Source organism: Cetorhinus maximus, chromosome 23 (assembly GCF_964194155.1).
Source record: "Cetorhinus maximus chromosome 23, sCetMax3.hap1.1, whole genome shotgun sequence".
Lineage (NCBI taxonomy): Eukaryota > Metazoa > Chordata > Chondrichthyes > Lamniformes > Cetorhinidae > Cetorhinus > Cetorhinus maximus.
The window spans coordinates 41,754,333-41,772,686 of NC_135901.1; the positions used below are offsets into that span (position 1 = coordinate 41,754,333).

At 44.3% G+C, this 18,354-nt stretch overlaps 2 protein-coding genes and 2 non-coding genes across 4 annotated transcripts in view; 1 reads left to right on the forward strand and 3 right to left on the reverse strand.

Annotated features, from left to right (window-relative positions):
• Positions 1-11,984, forward strand: part of LOC144698250 (uncharacterized) — a 35,759-nt gene extending 23,775 nt beyond the window's left edge. The window contains exon 3 of the mRNA XM_078570231.1: positions 11,195-11,984. Within this exon, the coding sequence (XP_078426357.1) occupies positions 11,195-11,888 (694 nt within the window). The 3' untranslated portion in view covers positions 11,889-11,984. The remainder of the gene's footprint in view (positions 1-11,194) is intronic.
• Positions 2,482-2,554, reverse strand: trnai-uau (transfer RNA isoleucine (anticodon UAU)). The gene has a single exon. It is a non-coding gene; the product is annotated as a tRNA-Ile (tRNA).
• On the reverse strand, positions 9,141-9,214 carry trnan-guu (transfer RNA asparagine (anticodon GUU)). The gene has a single exon. It is a non-coding gene; the product is annotated as a tRNA-Asn (tRNA).
• A 3,776-nt stretch (positions 11,985-15,760) lies between the features above and the next one.
• Positions 15,761-18,354, reverse strand: part of LOC144698000 (uncharacterized) — a 95,318-nt gene continuing 92,724 nt past the window's right edge. The window contains exons 8-9 of the mRNA XM_078569946.1: positions 15,857-16,310; positions 15,761-15,766 (exon numbers count right to left, since the gene is read on the reverse strand). Coding sequence (XP_078426072.1) covers positions 15,761-15,766; positions 15,857-16,310 — 460 coding nt within the window. The remainder of the gene's footprint in view (positions 15,767-15,856; positions 16,311-18,354) is intronic.

Consider the following 18,354-nt stretch of genomic DNA (forward strand, 5'->3'; position numbering starts at 1 on the left):
GGTTCTGATTTTATGGAACTGTGAGGGGCTCGAGTGACAAAACGGTCTGTTCCTGCTGCTGTTTGTTATGTTCTTATTCAGCACCAATACCACTCAAGGCAATGGTTACTATCATATTGCCAGCAGTAGTGTGTTTGAGTGGTCCAAGGCGCTGGATTTAAACTGCAGCCTCGATCGAGTCGTGGATTTGAATCTCATCACTGCCAAAGTTTCAGTTGGTTCGTCCTTTCAGACGTTTCATCAAATCCCTTAGGATAGGATCAGGGCATTTGACACATGACGTGGTTCGTCTTGGTAGGACAAACAAGGGAGGCTGTAGGAATTGCAGGATGAGTGGGAATTGGTGGGGCTGAATGCTCTCAGTCTCTGCTGTAACCATTCCATGGTTTTACATGAACAACATTGACACCAGAGTCCAGTCTCCAGTCATGGCTGAGTGATTAAGGAGATGGATTGGAACTCCACTGGGATCTGCCCCCACAGGTTCGCGTCCTGCCGATTGCACTGCTCAGTGTTCTGTCCTTTTGGAACCTCCAGGGTTAGTTATTGTCTAAATGGGAGTCAGAACCTTCCAAACGCTCCCGTCTGTTTTTCCTGTTTCATTTCTGTGATCCTTCTTTCCTGTTCATCTATAAGCATTCACAGAATCTGCAGTCAGAAATGAAATAAATCTGAGTTAAATTGGTGAAATCCTTGCTTTCTGAGAGTTTGCCTCTCCTCAGAACTCTGTCACTCTCGGTGTTAATGTGTGTGTGTCAATGTGGTTCAGTTCCCCGAGGGGTAAACACATTTTTACCATCGCAAAACTTTCTTCACTTGTATTATATATCTTCATGGTAAATGGTACAGAGAATAACAACGGGTGTAAAAGTTGCAAGAGGAGATTGACGCTTTCTGTGTTTATTTAAGTGGAGGCTGCTTATTGATTCAGTGTCCATATGTGACACAGCGGAGGAAGATTTAAATTTTCACTGAGCAACATTTGAACAGACAGTGGATTCACTCAGTGTGATGGTGTGTTCCAGTTCGGTATATGCAATCAGAGAATCAATTTCTATTCGTTGCTTTGAACCCAATCTTTCTAATAGGTTGGATGTTATGCACATGTTTCCCCCATTTTCTCGCTTTATTTGAAATGAATATTCATAAATCTATTTGCGTGGGAACTAACTGATTAACAGCAGAAGTGGCAAAGTTTGGACAAGATTTCCTTCAAGCCAAAGGGCACAAAGCAGAACTACGTCAGTGATATAAGTAGAAGCAGGAAGAGAGGGAATCTATTTGACCCGACGTGGTTTCAAACCATTAAACCTTCAGTTGGAAGCTAATTTCGTTCAAAAAGTATGCTATAAAAACACCCCAATGGTTCAGATTCGGTCATTTCACCTCCTGGCTTCCATTCCCTGTCTCGATGTTGTGCAAAATGTCGTAACCAGCATCCAATTTATGGTTTGGAAAAGAGTAATATTAAACTTGAAACCTTCATTCTGTTTCTCCTTTCACATTTGCTGTCAGGCCTGCTGAGAAATTCCAGCACTTTCTGTTTTTATTATAACATGAATTACTGTCTTATCATGCACATGATCACAAGAAATAGGAGCAGGAGTAGACAACATGGCCCATCGAACCTGCTCCATCATTCAGTTCAATCATGGCTGATCTTGGGCTTCAACTTCATTATCCTGCCCGTTCCCCATATCCTTTAATTCCCCGAGAGAGCAGAAACCTGTCCATCCCAGCCTTAAATGTATTCAATGATGGAGCATCCACAACTCTCTGGGTAGAGAATTCAAAGATTCACAACCCTTTAGGTGAAGTAATTACTCCTCATCTCAGCCCTAAATTATCGGCCCTTTACCCCGAGACTGTGCCCCAGTGTTTTAGACTCCCTGACCAGTGGAAACAATCTCTGTGTCCACCCGATCAAGCCCCCTCAGAATTTTGTAGGTTTCAATGAGATTGCCTTTCATTCTTCTAAGCTCCAGAGAATAGAAGCCCAATTTATTCAGCCTCTCATCATAGGACAACCATTTCATCCCAGAGACCAATTTAGTGAACCTTCTCTGTACCGTCTCCACTGACAGTATATCCTATTATAAATGTGGATATGAAAACAGCACACGGGATTCTCGATGCCGTCTCACCAAAACCCTTCGTTAAAGACTTCTTTATTCTTGCTCTCCAATCCCCTTGTAATAAAGGCCAATATGCCATTGGGCTTCGTAACTTCTTGCTGCCCCTGCATGCTAACTTTCTATATTTCTTGTACAAGCACACTCTTTGAACATCAGCACATTCACTTTCTCACATTTTAAAAGCATTCTGCTGTTCTAATGTTTACAACAAAGTGAACATATTCGCACCTGCCTACATTATATTCCAGCTGCCATCTTGTTGCCCACTCAAATCACTTTGCGATATCTTTTTGCAGTGCTCTCCTCTAAGGTTACCTTGCCACCAAGTTTCATAAATCTTAGCTACAGGCCCCAGTGAGAATTGAACTCACGACCACTGCTTTATAAGACCAGTGCTCGAACCACTGAGCTATGGAGCCACTTGCTGCGTCATACCGACAGTAAACCTCCTAGTGGAACGAGGAACAGGACAAAGTTCTGCATGGATGATATTTGATAGACCTGGAAATGTCTAAGATGGAGAACAGAGAATTAAAAGATGCGAAATGAAAACGGCAGAATTTGATGTGTGTCAGTTGCTTTCAGTGATGAATGTCTGCCGTGGTAATGTGGTAATGATTTTACTGCCGCATGTTTACACTGACACAAATATCACTCCTGACCAATCAATCGCAACTGCTCTTTGAAAGCAGCACGCCAGGCCGAATGGCCTTTTTCTTTGCTGTAACTGTCTATAATTTTATGTCTCCCAGCATCATTTCCCAGTCATTCCGACATTTTATTACATTCTATGGGAACGTACTTTCTTACATCCTCGCTTTTGAAGTCAAGGCACTGAGCAAACTCAAAGTTTTTCTTTAATTCCAGCACAGGGTTTGGGACCAGACCAGTTGAACGACACTTTATTGGTGCCAACCCTTCACTGCAGCTCACCCCTTAAAAACAGTGGCTGTCATTGCCCGAAGATGTCGTTTATGATAAAATTCTGTAGCAGAAACTTATCTCTGGTGAAAGTATCTGAAAAAGGGCAAATGCAGCGTAGATAAAGCATGTTGCAAGAGTTATAGACAGCTTTCCTCTTAATTTAGAGGTGAGGATTCGGCCCTTTCACTGTGGACTCGATTCCCGGCCAGGAGATGAAGGTTTATTGATCTGATACAAACTGTTAAAACAGGCCTGATTTACTTATTGATTGAAAACCGAAAGACACAACAGCTCCGCCCGAATCAGTGGAGTGAGAGTTGAAGTTTCACATCAGAGCTGCAAATGTCACACGTGGAACAGCTTCGAGAAGAAATCCAGTTCCTAATGTCCGAGAGATATCAGTTTGGACTTCTTGCATTTACACATTCATTCTCTCGATGTGTCCATTGACTTAACCACTCGGCCACATGGACTCGGTGTCTGTCTGTTTAAATGTTGCTCAGTGAAAATTTCAATCACCCTCCTCTTTGTAGCGTGCAGACACTTAGTAGCTGAATAGTCTCCACCCAAAAATGCAGAAACAAAATTCCTCTTGAACCTTTTAAACCTGTTTTTATTTTCTCTCTACGATTTTAATATGAAGCCAAAAAACTAAGGTGAATAAAGTGTGGATGGTGAAAATGAGGAACTGAAGCACATTGACACACACAGCGGAACACACACTGACATGCACACCAAGAGTGAAAGAGGCCTAAGGAGAGACAAACACCGAGAAAGAAAGGATGTCACCAAACCGGCTCAGTTTTGTTCCATTTCTGTCTGCAGATTTCGTAAATCCTTGCAGATGAATGGAAATATGAAAGTGCGGGAGTTTTTGTTTGATTCTATTTAATCGATAACTAATCCTGTTGGCACCTGGTTAAAATCAGGAACAACGAGAACCGCAGTCAGCAAACCAACATTGGGAAAACCCCGATGGATGTCAGAAACATCGTCCTCAACTCTCGTCCACTACTAATAGCAATTCCTTGGCTAAAACATGTTCATATTAAACCAGAGGCGGCTATAAAGTAAGTCTTTCGGCCTGTCTTATCTGTGCTGGCTCTCAGGAAGAGTAACTAAACCAATTCCACACACCCGCCTTTCCTCCACACCAATTTCTATTTACATTGTCTCTCCTCGTTCACCCTGTCAAGATAAAGGACCACAACTCGCCCCACTCCCCGTATTAAACTGGACTTGTGTCTGGCTCACCCAAAGGGTGCCCGAAAGTGGGAAGCAGCTGAAAATTTGGGTGCGTTGGGATTCAGACCCACTCCTCCAGAGACTGGAACCTGAATCCAGCTCTCCAGTTTGTGGAGAAAATGGAGTTAGATTGTATATATCAGCTCAGAAATAATGATGACCTGCCTGATCAGACTAAAGTTCTTTTGTAATTCGATATGAAATCAATTGCATAAATAAATAATGATTGTATCGAAAACTGTATGAGGAATCCTAGTCCAACTCTTCATGTCATTGGGTCAGGGAAACTTGGTTAACTAAGGCAAACTGTGCATGGATTCTGCAGAAACTCCTTCTTCAAGCGAGAAATGGACAATGATTGAAAGGGGGAAAATTCAGGTTTAAGGAAAGGGAGAAGGAATTTGAGACGAATTGGTTAGCTCTTTAAAAATAGCTGGCACAGATACAATGGGGTGAAGGGCTTTTTGTTAAAGTAAAAACAGAAAATGCTGGAAAAACTCAACAGGTCTGGCAACATCTGTGGAGAGAGAAGCAGAGTTAATGTTTCGAGTCGGCCTGACTCTGAAGAAGAGACATACGGACTTGAAACGTTAACTCAACTTCTCTCTCCACAGATGTTGCCAAACCTGATGAGTTTTTCCCAGCATTTTCTGTTTTTACTTCAGATTTCCAGCATCTACAATGTTTTGCTTCCATCTTAGGTCCTCTTACTGAGCTGTGCCATTTGATGATGACATTGTTGATCAGTCTGTCTCCAGCATTCCTAATGAGAACAGCCGAATTCCATTTCTTCAAAACAAAGACCCAAAGTGCTGCTGCATGACGTCACAGTTTAACATTCCAGACAGCTCCATTGGGATCTTTACAGTGCAGGGTTCGTGCAGGGCAGTGGGGGTCACGGTCATTTCACATGTGGCAGAGCAGCGGTTTGAAGCGGGGCAAGAGCATTATCCAAACTTGTTCATTTCAGTGTGAGTGAATGTTCAATAATTTACATTTGTTGTTAAAAATGAACACATGGGTTCGAATCCTGCCGCCTGAGGATTTATCATTTTAAATAGGAGAAAACCCAACCAAACACACCCGTAATTTCTTATTCATTTGTCAGCATTCAGGAGGTGGCGTAGTGGCATTGTCACTGGGCTAAAAATCCAGAGATAAAAGCAAAATACTGTAAATGCGGGAAATCTGAAATAAAAACAGAAAATGCTGGAAAAATTCAGTATGTCTGGCAGCATCTCTGGAGAAAGAAACAGAATTAATGTTTCTATTGCGTCTGACTCTTCTTCAGAGTTCTTTGAGCAGCACACAAGACCGAATGGCCTCTTTCTTTGCTATAACTTTCTATAATCTTATGTTTCCCAAAACCACGGTTACTTCTTTCACAGTCATTCTGCCATTTTATAATCCTTCTTGCGAGTGGATTCAAAGGTTAACAATGTGCACAAGAATGGAAGGAGCCTGCGACTGTGGATAATCGGCACTCTGCACATTCCTGTAATCAGTATTTGGGAGAATCAGGAAGATGAGATCCCAGATTATCTTTACTATGTCATTTGCAAACTCATTCTTTCTAAAATCCTTGGGTCCCACATTCCCTGACCCTGCTTTCTAGGGGAAGCTTGGGTTCATGAACTGACTGTGTCTGCATCGAGCAGCTAATTGACCTGGGAGCTGGACGGGCAGAGGGTGCTGGAGGCGAGGCAGGGACAGAAGCAGAAAAAGATGCAACATGAAAGTGTTTAGGATTTGATGTGTCAGTTGCTTTCAGTGATGAATGTCTGCCGTGTGTTCTCTTGTCAGTTTCACAGGAGCCGCAGTAATGATGTTGGTGGGTTTTGGAAATTGACAGTTACACATGAGCAGCTTGTGGGGCTATTTCACCTCACTGTCAATTCCATGTCCCAGCTCACAGCAACTGTTGTTGTCATTGACTGAAGAATTCGTTCCATTTAAAATGGAAAATTGTTAAAAGCAGCGTCGATAAGCCAAACTGATAAAAGCTTCACCGCTTCCCTGGTGGTCATGCGGTCAGAATTCAGCGCTCTTATTGCCGCTGCCTGGGTTCGATTCCTGGTCAGGGAATTCAGATTTTTGATCTTGTTAAAATGGGTATTAAGTACTTTTTGATTGAAAACATTTCGCAGCTCCATCAGAATCTTTGGGGTGACAGTTGAAGTTTTGCCTCCGAGCTGGAAATATCACACTTGGAACAGGTCGGGAACAGAGATAAAGGCGGAGTGAATGAATGAATGAAAGGAGGACAAGAGAAGGGCTGGGTGCAAAGCACTGACCACAGAGATGGTGGCGCGAGGCAAAATATGGTTGGGGGAAGGACGAATTTTGGTCCCTACTGTTTGCACTGACAAAGATATCACTCCTGATGGGTCAATCACAACTGGTCTTTAAACGCAGCACATCAGCTCATCGAGGCCGAATGGCCTCTTTCTATGCTGTAACTTTCTGTAATTTTATGTTTCCCAACAGCGCGGGTGCTTCTTTCACAGTCATTCTGCCATTTTATAACCCACTCTAGCGAGATGTACTTTCTAACCTTCCATTCGGCTCTTTTGAAACCAAAATACGGAGCAAATTCAGCGAGTTTTCTTCTCATTTCTAGCACGAGATTTGTCACGAGACTTATTGAACAACACATTAATGGTGCCAATCCTTCACTGGAGCTCACCGCATCCAAAGAGCACTTTTATCATCAGCCTGTTATGTACCTTCGTACAGTACATCTGCTGAACATTATAAGCTTATCACAGCTCTGCTTTCTTCACATTGAAATCCAGTGCGAAAATATGAACAATTTCAAAGCTTAACAACGTATGCAAGACTGGAAGGAGAGTGTAGCGGTGGATAATCGGCACTGTGCATATTCCTGTAATCAGTACCTGGGAGAATCAGGAAATTCCCTGGTGTCTCTTTGCCTTGTTATCTGTAAACTGATCACGTTGTGTTTTATGTTCACACGAACTGACTGAGATTGGTTAAGTAGCTCCTGGAAGAGCAGAGAGAGCTGGAGATGAGGCAGAAAGAGATGTGACGTGAAAGTGCTTAGAAATTTTTGTGCATCAAGTACTTTCAGTGGTGAATATCCAACATGTACAAATTTCACAAGAACCGCAGTGATGAGGTTGGTGAATTATTTGTTTCGAAGAAGCTGTGCCCGCCGTGGGGCGAACCCAAGGCCCTGGCATTACGCGCCTTCGCTCTACCGACTGAGCTAGACACAAAGTTAAAACCAGGAATAATGAGAAGAGGGAAACCCCAATGGATATTGACTCCAACGCCTTAACCACTCGGCCACGACGACTGGCTCTATGCACAGGTTAGTGTCATTGGCATAAAATCATAGGCGGCTACAGGAGGAGGACATTCTGCCCATTGTATAAATTCTGGCTCATGGAAGAGGAATTCAGCTAATTCAAAAACCCCACCTTTTCTCCACAGCCATTTATATTTTTATTGTCTTCCTCGTTCTTCCTGTTAAAGTGAAACACCGCATATACCTGCTTTAACTGTGAGCTGGCACTTTTTCAACCAATAGGGCAATTTCAGCAGCATTGGGGTTAGAAACCACGCCTCAACAAAGAATGAGACCTCAAATCAGCACCTAAGACCGCTCAGCTGCGATACCGAGCTCAGGATGCTACTGCCCATTGCTTTGTTTGGTATTTCTACTCAAATAGAACAGAATCAAAGCAGCAGCGACATGTCACAAGGCCCCACAAGACTCCTCCGTCACTCCATAAGATCATGGCGGATCCCCAGTCCCAAGACCCGATCCCGAGAGCCCTTCATTCCCTTCCAAAAATCAGGAGAATTTTAGGATGTTTTTTCTTCCATTGATCGGTGAGCTCTGTGGACGCCTGGTTGAAATCAGCAATAATGAGAAGCACAATCGATAAGATTGGAACTTTCCTGGGGAAACGCGAGTGAATTTTAAAAGCATCGTTTTCACCACTCGGACACGATGATTGACCAAGGATCCAATGCTTTCCACTCAATCATCAATGCATCATTCACAGCTTCCACTTCTCAGCTGCACCTCCTTCCGAACATTGTGATCCATTTTCCTCAGGATTTGTTTCTGGATTTAATATTTACCTGCTTTGTTACCTTATTTTGAAATCAGATTCGCTTCAATATCCAACACAAATTGAATTGCAAACCTGACGGACAAACAATGGAAAACAACTCACTCGGTAACACAAATCGCATGGTGCTCATTTTCAGATTCCCAACAGTCAGATTTTCAATAAAATGAAGGAATTTTACATTGAAAACATTTAGAAAGTTTGTGTCACTTTTATTTGTGACTCACTAACTCGGGTATTGTGTAAATGCTGCTCGGAGGTTTAGTGACCGGGATATAATCTACCTGCTTTTTCCTGAGCCTGTGCTCGCTGTATTGGGAGGTTTGACCCGAGTTGGAGTATCTTGTGTCCCAGGGATGGGCAGTAACCCGCTGATTGAAGCTGCAGTCACTGCTTTCTGGAAGTGGGTGTGGAGAGTGCGGGGCTGGAATATTGCTGCTTTTCCCTGTATCACTCACTGTGGAGCTGAGAAAGCGAGAATAATTGATGGGCTTGGTTGAATCCAATAACTTCATAAATTTCCAATGGGTTAGATATCGGTCCATGGTAGGGCTAATTGTTGTCTCATTAAATTTGAAATGAATATTCGAAAAAAGCTGTTTGCCTGGGAACTCACTTGGATAACAGTCGAACTGGCAACATTTCAGAAATCTTTTCTTTCAGCGGAAGTACCTAATGACAGCCTGGAACTGTGTGACGATGAATGCCGATGGGGGGGAAACAGTGTAAGCCTCGTCCCTGGGTGGTCTTGAACCACCAACCTTTCAGTTAACAGCCAAACATGCTGACCAATTGCACCACAGAGACTGATGCAGATTTAACCTGGGGTGTTAGTGAGTTAAAGCTTCAGATTTCTGCTACCAGAATGACAATTGTCCTCTATAAGTTTAGCTCTTCCAAGGTAAAGTTTGGGGCCTTCATTATGGCTACATGGAAACAGTCTGATCCCACCCACTGCAGGCACATCCATGTCACCGGGAACCAGCTCTCCTTCGAGCCTTTGCGTGTCTTGTCTGTTCCCAAGTATTCTGATTGTCCCGAAGCCAATATTAGGTTTGAATTCCTGATGTGCAGAATCCTTTCAATGTCTCAGATCAGTTAATTTCACTTATAACATCAGAGTCAATGTTCAGATGCTTCATGTGCGCAAATAGCTTTATTCAGTTTGCCCACATGTCAGCATTCCAACTTTAAAAGTTCAAAGGATTTGATCCATAATCAGAGCATTGCTGCTGGCAAAACACAGTTTAAATGTTCCATGTGTAGGGGGGAAAAAGGTCACTAGCTCGTCCCATCTCCTGAGACTGCACTGAGTTCAGATCTAACTGTCGTGGTTTGTTCTGCTGTTCATAACATCCAGGAGAGAATTGTGGTGGAGCCTGGAGCAAAGTGGCCGTTGCATCAATTGATTTAACAATTTTATGTCTTGCCCCTATGGCACCGATCGTATTCTGATTGCAGGATGAAGACATTCTACAATTTGGTCTTTCAATGGCGGGGCGCTCACCCAGCTTTCAATGCGGGACAGAATGTGCCCTATCCTCACAACAGAAATTCGCTGCGCATGCGCGTCTCTGAGTATACTGGGGCATTCGCATTGCTGTCTCTTTCATGAGCATGCGCAGTGCTGGTCTGTGCCTGAAGCTGCTCAGAGTGGTTGAGAGAAAGTCGAGCGGAGCAAACTAACAGAGTTAGTGGGTGTGTGAGGAGGAATGGAGCCAGCGGAGTGGGCAGGGAGGCTTCATAAAGACACAGTGCAGGGCGCAGACCCCAAATAACAAGGGTCTTGGGTTTGCAGAGAACTGGATTCTGGATTTCTCCCTTCGCCAGGCCCGGGGTAACGGCCGCCATCTTTATAGGGGGGAATGTGCAGCAGGGCGCATGCGCGGTCACATCCTGGTCTAGGTAGCAGGAGGAGAAAATATTGTGCATTTCTATCCTGGACTGACAGGGATGGATTTTGGAAACTCCTTTTACAGGCACACAGCAAACTCAAACCAAGGGAAATGTTTGTCTCTTCTCGGTTTCTAATCTTGGACTTACAGTAGTGGATTTTAAATTCCTTTTACAGCAGGGCTGTAGAACTGAACCCAGCCAGAGCAGAGGGAGATAGAAAACTGGGAGAGGAAAGAAATGGTGGAGATTGCATGATGGATCTGGATTTCTCATCACAGGAAGGAGAGTGTGTGTGGGACTGTGATTTACAGCTTGGGGTGGGGGAGGGGAGACGGGAGGAAGAAATATTCCGTAGCAAGTGGAATTGTCAATTATTAATTTCCACGCTGGACTGACAATGATTACTTTTGATTTTCAGATGCCAAACATCATCAAATATTAAGATTTGTAGATTGGAAACGCAAACCAAACATCACATCAACATCTGACTGAGCCACTCGATTCATCAGGACCTGAATATAATCAACCTTTGAATGTGGAAGGAGAAATGTTTGACTGTTCTTTCTGTGGGAAAAAGATTTCAAACATCAGTGTGACTGGGAAAGCACTGAGACACGCACACCCGAGTGAGAGTGTTCCAGTGAACTCACTGCGGAAAGAGCTTTAACCAGTTACACAGCCTGAAAAATCATCGCACCATTCACAGTGGGGAGAAACTGTGTACGTGTTGTGTGTGTGGATGAGAAAATGTGAGAATGGTCTGAAGCTATTCAGTTATCCACCCCAGCTGGAAATTCATTGACACACTCACATTGGAGCCAGCACCATGGTGAAACCGTGGAAATGTGGGGACTGTGGGAAAGGATTCAATTATCCATCTCTGCTGAGAAGCCATCGACGTATTCACACTGGAGAGAAGCCGTTCACCTGCTCCGTGTGTGGCAAGGGATTTACTCAGTCATCCACTCTGCTGACACATCAGCGAGGTCACACTGGGGAGAGGCCCTTCAGCTGCACTTACTGTGGTAAGAGGTTCAGGTCTTCATCCCACCTGAGTGGACACCAGCGATTTCACACTGGGGAGAGGCCATTCACCTGCTCTGTGTGTGGAAAGGGATTCACTGTGTCCTCCAACCTGCTAAAACACCAGCAAATTCACACTGAGGAGAGGCCGTTCAGCTGCAATTCCTGCGGAAAGAGGTTCAGGCATTCCTCTGACCTCACTGCACACCAGCGAGTTCACACTGGGGAGAAACCATTCATCTGCTCTGTGTGTGCAAAGGGATTCACTCAGTTAGCCAGCCTTCAGTCACACCAGCGAATTCACACTGGGGAGAAGCCATTCACCTGCTCTGTGTGTGCGAAAGGATTCACTCAGCCAGCCAGCCTTAAGTCACACCAGCAAGTTCACTCTGGGGAGAAGCCATTCAGCTGCACTTCCTGTGGAAAGAGGTTCAGGTCTTCATCTAATCTTAAAGTACACAAGCGAGTTCACACTGGGGAGAGGCCATTCACCTGCACTGTGTGTGGGAAGGGATTCACTCAGTCAGCCAACCTGCTGTCACACCAGCGAATTCACAAGTGACTGCAGGGATTGGATTTCGCTGTTATTGCTGCTGTTAGTCACATCCAGGACTGATAGTCAGATAGTATTAGCTTTGATTCTGCTGATATTAACACCCCTATAACTGGTTGGAGTTTAATTTTCTGGATCTGTCACTGATTATCTGAGCTGCAGTGTCCCTTTCTTAAAAGCACCATCTGTGAACTTTCCTCTTAATTTAAGAACTCTCAACAGGAACTCGATTACAATAAAACTATGAATTTTTACTTCAATCCTAAATTTATCTTTGGAGCAAAGTCTACAATTCAGTGTCTGAGAGGTTCCACTAATTAACATCTTCAATTAGAGAGTACTGATTAATCCTTGCTGACAATTCTTACTGACTTGTACATTCCACACAAAGACACCTCCATGATGAAATTAATTTATCAAGGAACATAAAACAGTAAAATATTTTACAGGCACATCAGTAAAAGCTTCATCAGTTAACGCTGATATTGCTGAATCTTGGAAGTCGCTGAGTTCAATCATTTCTGACACAGCAGCAGCAACATTTGGTAAAGGTGGAACCCACAACAAAGACTGGCTTGAGACCTACTCAGCAGAGATGAATCTGTCATTGAAGCAAAAAGCAAAGCCAACCTGATTACAACATAAACCCAACAGCTAGAGCACTGTGTAACTTGCAAGTAGCTGAGACAGTTGTGTAAAAGACAGGGAGATACTGTGCAAATAAACACTGGATCAGCCCACGTCAATAAATCCAAACTGCCTGTGACAATGGAAATCTATGTGTTGTGTATGATGGGATCAGGAGGGCGCTTGGTCCGACCATCACCAAAGTTGCCCCCCTGAAATCAGCAGATGGTGAAGTTCTCACTGACAGAAGTGAACAGATGTCCCAGTGGGTTGAAGATGACTGTGAGCTGTACTCCCACGGGACCGGCACCTCCCAGTCTCCGTTGACACTGAAGATGCTGACTGCATCTTCCAGTCATGGTTGAGTTGGACGAGGAGTCCTCATCACTTGAGCGCATAAAGGCCATTGATTGTTCAGCAAACAGAAAAGCACTCGGCAAGGATGGAATTGGGCCAAGTGCTGGTAAATGGGATTAGGTAGGTAGGTCAGGTGTTTCTCACGTGTCGGTGCAGACTCGATGGGCTGAAGGGCCTCTTCTGCACTGTGTGATTCTGTGAATTCCAACTGAACTGCTCAAGCCCAGGAAGTCCCATCTACTGCCGCACCTTCATGACGACCTCCTTCTCTGTTGTGAAGTAGGATCCATTCCATAGAACACGAGTAATGCAAGAATTATCAAAATGTACAAAAATAAATTTGAGAGAGGGACATCTCACTCCTCAGCATCACAGGGACGTCCTTCACTAGGGTCAGACTTAAAAGACTCCATCTACTTGCAGACCGAGTGTATCCAGAAGCACAGTGCAGTTTCTGTGCTGGCAGATCTACAGTGGACATGATCTTCTCCATACGCCAGCTACAAGAGATATGTAGAGAACAGGATAAACCTCTTTACCTTACTTTACTAGATTTCATTAAAGACTTCGACTCCGTCAGCAGGGCAGAACTGTAGAAGATATTGGAGAAACTTGATTGTCCACCAAAGCTGCTCAGTATTATCCACTCCTTTCATGACAACAGGCCATGTACTGTACAGGCTGATGGCAGAATCTATGACAGGTTCAGGGTGAAGAATGAAGTGAAACAGACACCAACACTGGAAACAAGAACCCACAACGAGACCTGATAAACATGAATAATAATAACTTCTGTCAGGGAGATAGAACAAGGAGATGTGACATTGAATGGTGAGGTAAGTAATTTAAAGTCCAGAAAGGGGTTGGATTAAATCAGTGCTTCCCACAGTTTCTCCTGATGTGACCCCATTTTAATGATTCAGCTTCATGTGACCCCCAGAGTGAAATTTGTTGAGGGGTGTGACAGTTGTTGAGTGGTTGGGGTGCGGGTGGGGGGGTGATTACTAACAGGTTATTAATGTATTTGGACTCTGATTATTAATATACTAGCCTCCTGATTATAAATCTTATCAGATCATGATTATTGACACAATTGGCAAATGACTATAATGTAATAGGGCCCTGATTATCGCTTCAATAGGATTCTGATAGTTCATTGAAATAATTCTGATTATTAATGTATTTGCATCCTGATTATTGCTGCAACAGGCAGCCTGATTATTAATTCAGTGGAACCATGTTATTAATATAATTAGATCCTGATTAGTAATGTAAAAGGACTCTGATTATTAATGTAATAGGACTCTGATTACTAGTGTAATATGATGCTGATTCTTTATGTAATAGGTCACTGATTAATAACGTAATAGGACACTGACAATGTAATCAGGCACTGATTATTAATGCAATTAGATCCTGATTATGAATATAATAGGACACTGATTATACATGCAACTGGGTGTTGTTAGTATACATGTGAAAACTGTTGTGGTGCTTTTGGATGATGTCACCTAGTGGCAGAATGTAGATGAGAAATTGGAGGGGCCAAGGATAGATCCTTGGGGGACACAAAGTACGAGGACTTTGGAGAGGAAAGGGAGGCTGGAGATGGGGGCAGTTTGCAAAGACAGTGGGGTCAAAATTGTTTTTATTAGGATGGTTGATGATGGTGGATTTAAAGGTGAAGAGGGACAGTACCAAAAGAGAGAGAGAACCATTAACAATCTCATTGAACATGGAAAAGTTGGGCGATCAGCAGTTTAGTGGGAATAGGGTCAGTGGAGCAGAAGTTGGGTCTCATGGACAAGATGAGCATTGAGAGGGCATGAGGAGAGATGGGGAGAAACTGGAGAAAGATGTGGATTCCGGGCTCGGACAAGGGGGATCTTTACAGATAGTTTGGCCTGGAGGGCTAGTGGAAGGGAAGGAAGCAGCAGAGGCAGCTGATCGGATTGTCCCAACCTTAGTGACAAAGAAGCTCCATGAGCTCCTCACACTTCTTGTTGGAGGTGAGGATGGAGGAGACAAGGGACAGGGAGAGCCCTTCGAAAGGAACTAACTTGTCTAAGAGATATCAAAAAGATTTGACACACAGTATATTTCACATAAAATTGATTTATTAACTTTTATTCAACACACTAACCCCTATAACTGGGCTGGAGTTTATTAAACATCAGCAGAAACAGACCCCAGTGAACATGGTTCAGTCCTGGATGCATTTAACAGCAAAATCCAATCACTGTAGTTACTTGTGAACTCGCTGGAGTCCCAGCAGGTGGGATGAGGTAGTGAATCCTTTTCCACACACGGAGCAGGTGAACGGTCTCTCCCCAGAGTGAACTCGCTGGTGTCTCAGCAGGTGGGATGATGAGTGAACCCCTTCTCACACTCAGAGCAATTGAACGGTCGCTCCGAGTGTGAACACGTTGATGGTGCCTCAGTTCCCTGAATGTTTATAGCGCTTCCCACAGTCTGGACATTTAAAAGGTCTCTCTTTAGTGTGAGAATCCTAGTGGGACATCATTTCCCCAGAATCTTAATAGCACTTCCCACACTGGATGCAGGTGAACAGTCTCTCCCCAGTGTGAACTCGCTGGTGTCTCAGCAGGAGAGATGACTGAGTGAATCCCTTCCCACACTCAGAGCAGGTGAACGGCTTCGCCCCAGTGTGACTGTGTCGATGAATTTCCAGCTGGGATGGGTAATTGAATCCTTTCCCCCACTCCCGATAGTTCAACAGTTTCTCCCCAGAGTGACTGCACATGTGTCTCGACAGGCCAGATGATGGGCTGAAGCCGGTCAAAGCTGATTTATTTGACGTTTAGCCAGAATATTAAGGCCTATAACTGTTCTGGAGTTTATTAACATCAGCAGAATCACATCCCAATGCACACGGTTCAGTCCTGGATGTGATTAACAGCAAAATCCAATCACTGTCGTTACTCATGAACTTGCTGGTGTGTCAGCAGGGTGGAGGAATCAGTGAATCTTACCCCACACTGAGGGCAGGTGAACGGCCTCTCCCCAGTGTGAGTGCGCTGGTGTGCAGTGAGTTGAGATGACCACCTAAAGCCAGTCCCACACTGAGAGCAGCTGAATGGCCTCTCATCAGTGTGAACACGCTGATGGGACATCAGATCCCAGGAGCTTTTATAGCACTTCCCACAGTCTGGGCATTTAAAAGGTCTCTCCCCAGTGTGAACTCGCTGGTGTTTCAGGAGTTTGGATGAATGAGTGAATCCCTTCCCACACTCGGAGCAGGTGAACGGTCTCTCCCCAGTGTGACTGCGCCGATGCGTTTCCAGCTCAGACGGGGTTCTGAATCCCTTCCCACACTCCTCACATTTCCATGGACTCTCCCCAGTGTGACTGTGCTTGTGTCTCGACAGGCCAGATGATCGGCTGAAGCCTCGTCCACACACAGAACACGTGTACGGTTTCTCCCCACTGTGAACGGTGCTTTTTCCCTCCATGTTCAAAATCCGATGATATTCAGGTTTTGATAAATTGGGCGACTCTGTCAGATCCTGATGTGATGTTTGGTTTCAGTTTCCTGAATGAAAATCCTCCCCTTCTAATGCCCTGTGAAATTGACTTAAAACAGAAAAAAGGGAGTGAGAGAGAACCCACAAAAACACAAAGGCAGGTTGTGAAATTGAGCTGAATGAATCTGGGAATTTGTGGGGCCGGCACGAGGAAAAAGTGACCATGAAAACTGCTGGATTGTCATAAAAACCCAACTGGTTCATTCATGTCCTTCAGGGAAGGGAACCTGCCACCCAGTCTGGGCCTACACAAGACTCTGGCCTCTATAAGAACATAAGAAATAGGAACAAGAGAAGTCCTAACACCCCGTCGAGCCTGCTCCACCATTCAATATGATCGTGGCTGATCTTGGGCTTCAACTCCACTTTCCCACCCACTCCCCATATCCCTCGACTCCCTGAGAGACCAAAAATCTCTCCATCTCAGCCAGAAATATATTCAATGATGGAGCATCCACAACCCGCTGGGCTGGAGAATTCTTTGTGACAAAGAGAGAGACAGAAAGAGAGAGGGGAGTGGGAGAGACAGAGAGAGATGGTTAGTGAACAAAGCACAAGATGCAGTGAACAAAATCCAAGCACATGGGATTGGGGTAATATACTACTATGGATTGAGAATTGGTGAGCAGACAGGAAACAGAGAGTCGGAATAAACGGCTCATTCTCAGGATGACAGGCTGTTACTTGTGGGTTACCCCAAGGATCAATGCTTGGCCCACAGCCGTTCACAAACTATAGAAATGATTTGAAGGCACCCATTTAAGAAGCACCCATATTTTCACATTCTCATCCTTGTTTTCCTCCATGGTTGTGATCATTCCTATCTCTGTAACCTCCTCCAGCCTCACAATCCCCCCCGAGATATCTGCGCTCCTCGAATTTCGACTTCCTGAGAATTCCTGATTATAATCACTCCATCACTGATTGTCACTCCATCAGTTTCCAAGGCCTAAGCTCTGGAATTCCCTCCCTAAACTTCTCCACCTCTCTACCTCATAGCATCCTTTAGGATGCTCCTTCAAACCAACCTCTTTGACCAAACTATTGGTCACCTGCCTGAATATCTCCTTATGTGGCTCAGTGTCAAACCTTGTTTTGTAACATTTCTGTGAAATGCCTTGGAAAACTGAATAACAATAAATGTGCAATATAAACACAAATTGTTGTTGTCGATTTGGACATATATCACTGTTCCTTCATCATCACTGGGTGAATAACCTGTAACTCCTTACCTAACAAAATTGTGGGAGCACCTTCACCACTCGGACTGCAGCGGTTCAAGAAGGTCAAACATCATCTTCTCCACAAGCAACTGGGGGTCACAATAGGCTCTGGTATCTGTGGACAGTGAAACAGAGTTAACATTTCAGGGTTCACAGAATGAATTACAGGGGATAAAAATGGTGCAGAATTTGATGCTCAATGTAAGTTCAGAAGTGGAAGAGAAATGGATGATAGCGCAGGAAAAACAATTCCTGACTGTGAAAGATACTGTGGGAAGATAAAGCTGGTAAGATAGCAGCGCATGGTCTGAGGATGGGCAGCAGTGGAAACCTCATTTAGACACAGTGGGCAGAAGTTACAGTAAAACCCTAAACATACATCCTAAACAAACACTACACGCAGTATTAGAGACAGAGGATGTCAGGCAATGGTAGAGAGGTGATCAGGGAGGGCAGAGGTGAAACAGAGCAATGGATGGACATGGATTCAGGTCCACAGTAAGGGGGTCACACCAGCCCCAGAGCCATGGAACCTCTCACAGGTACAGAGCATAGAACTAAAAGCTAAACTAAAAGCTGTAGCTGAAAGGTGAAAATACTCAGCTCTGAAACAATTTAACTGTTTTCAATTTAAAATCTCCTGCTGGAGCCTGCAGCTGGAAAGCTATCAGAAGCACTGGAGTCAGAGAAAAATCTCCCAGTTGAGGAAATACCCGGGGAGCG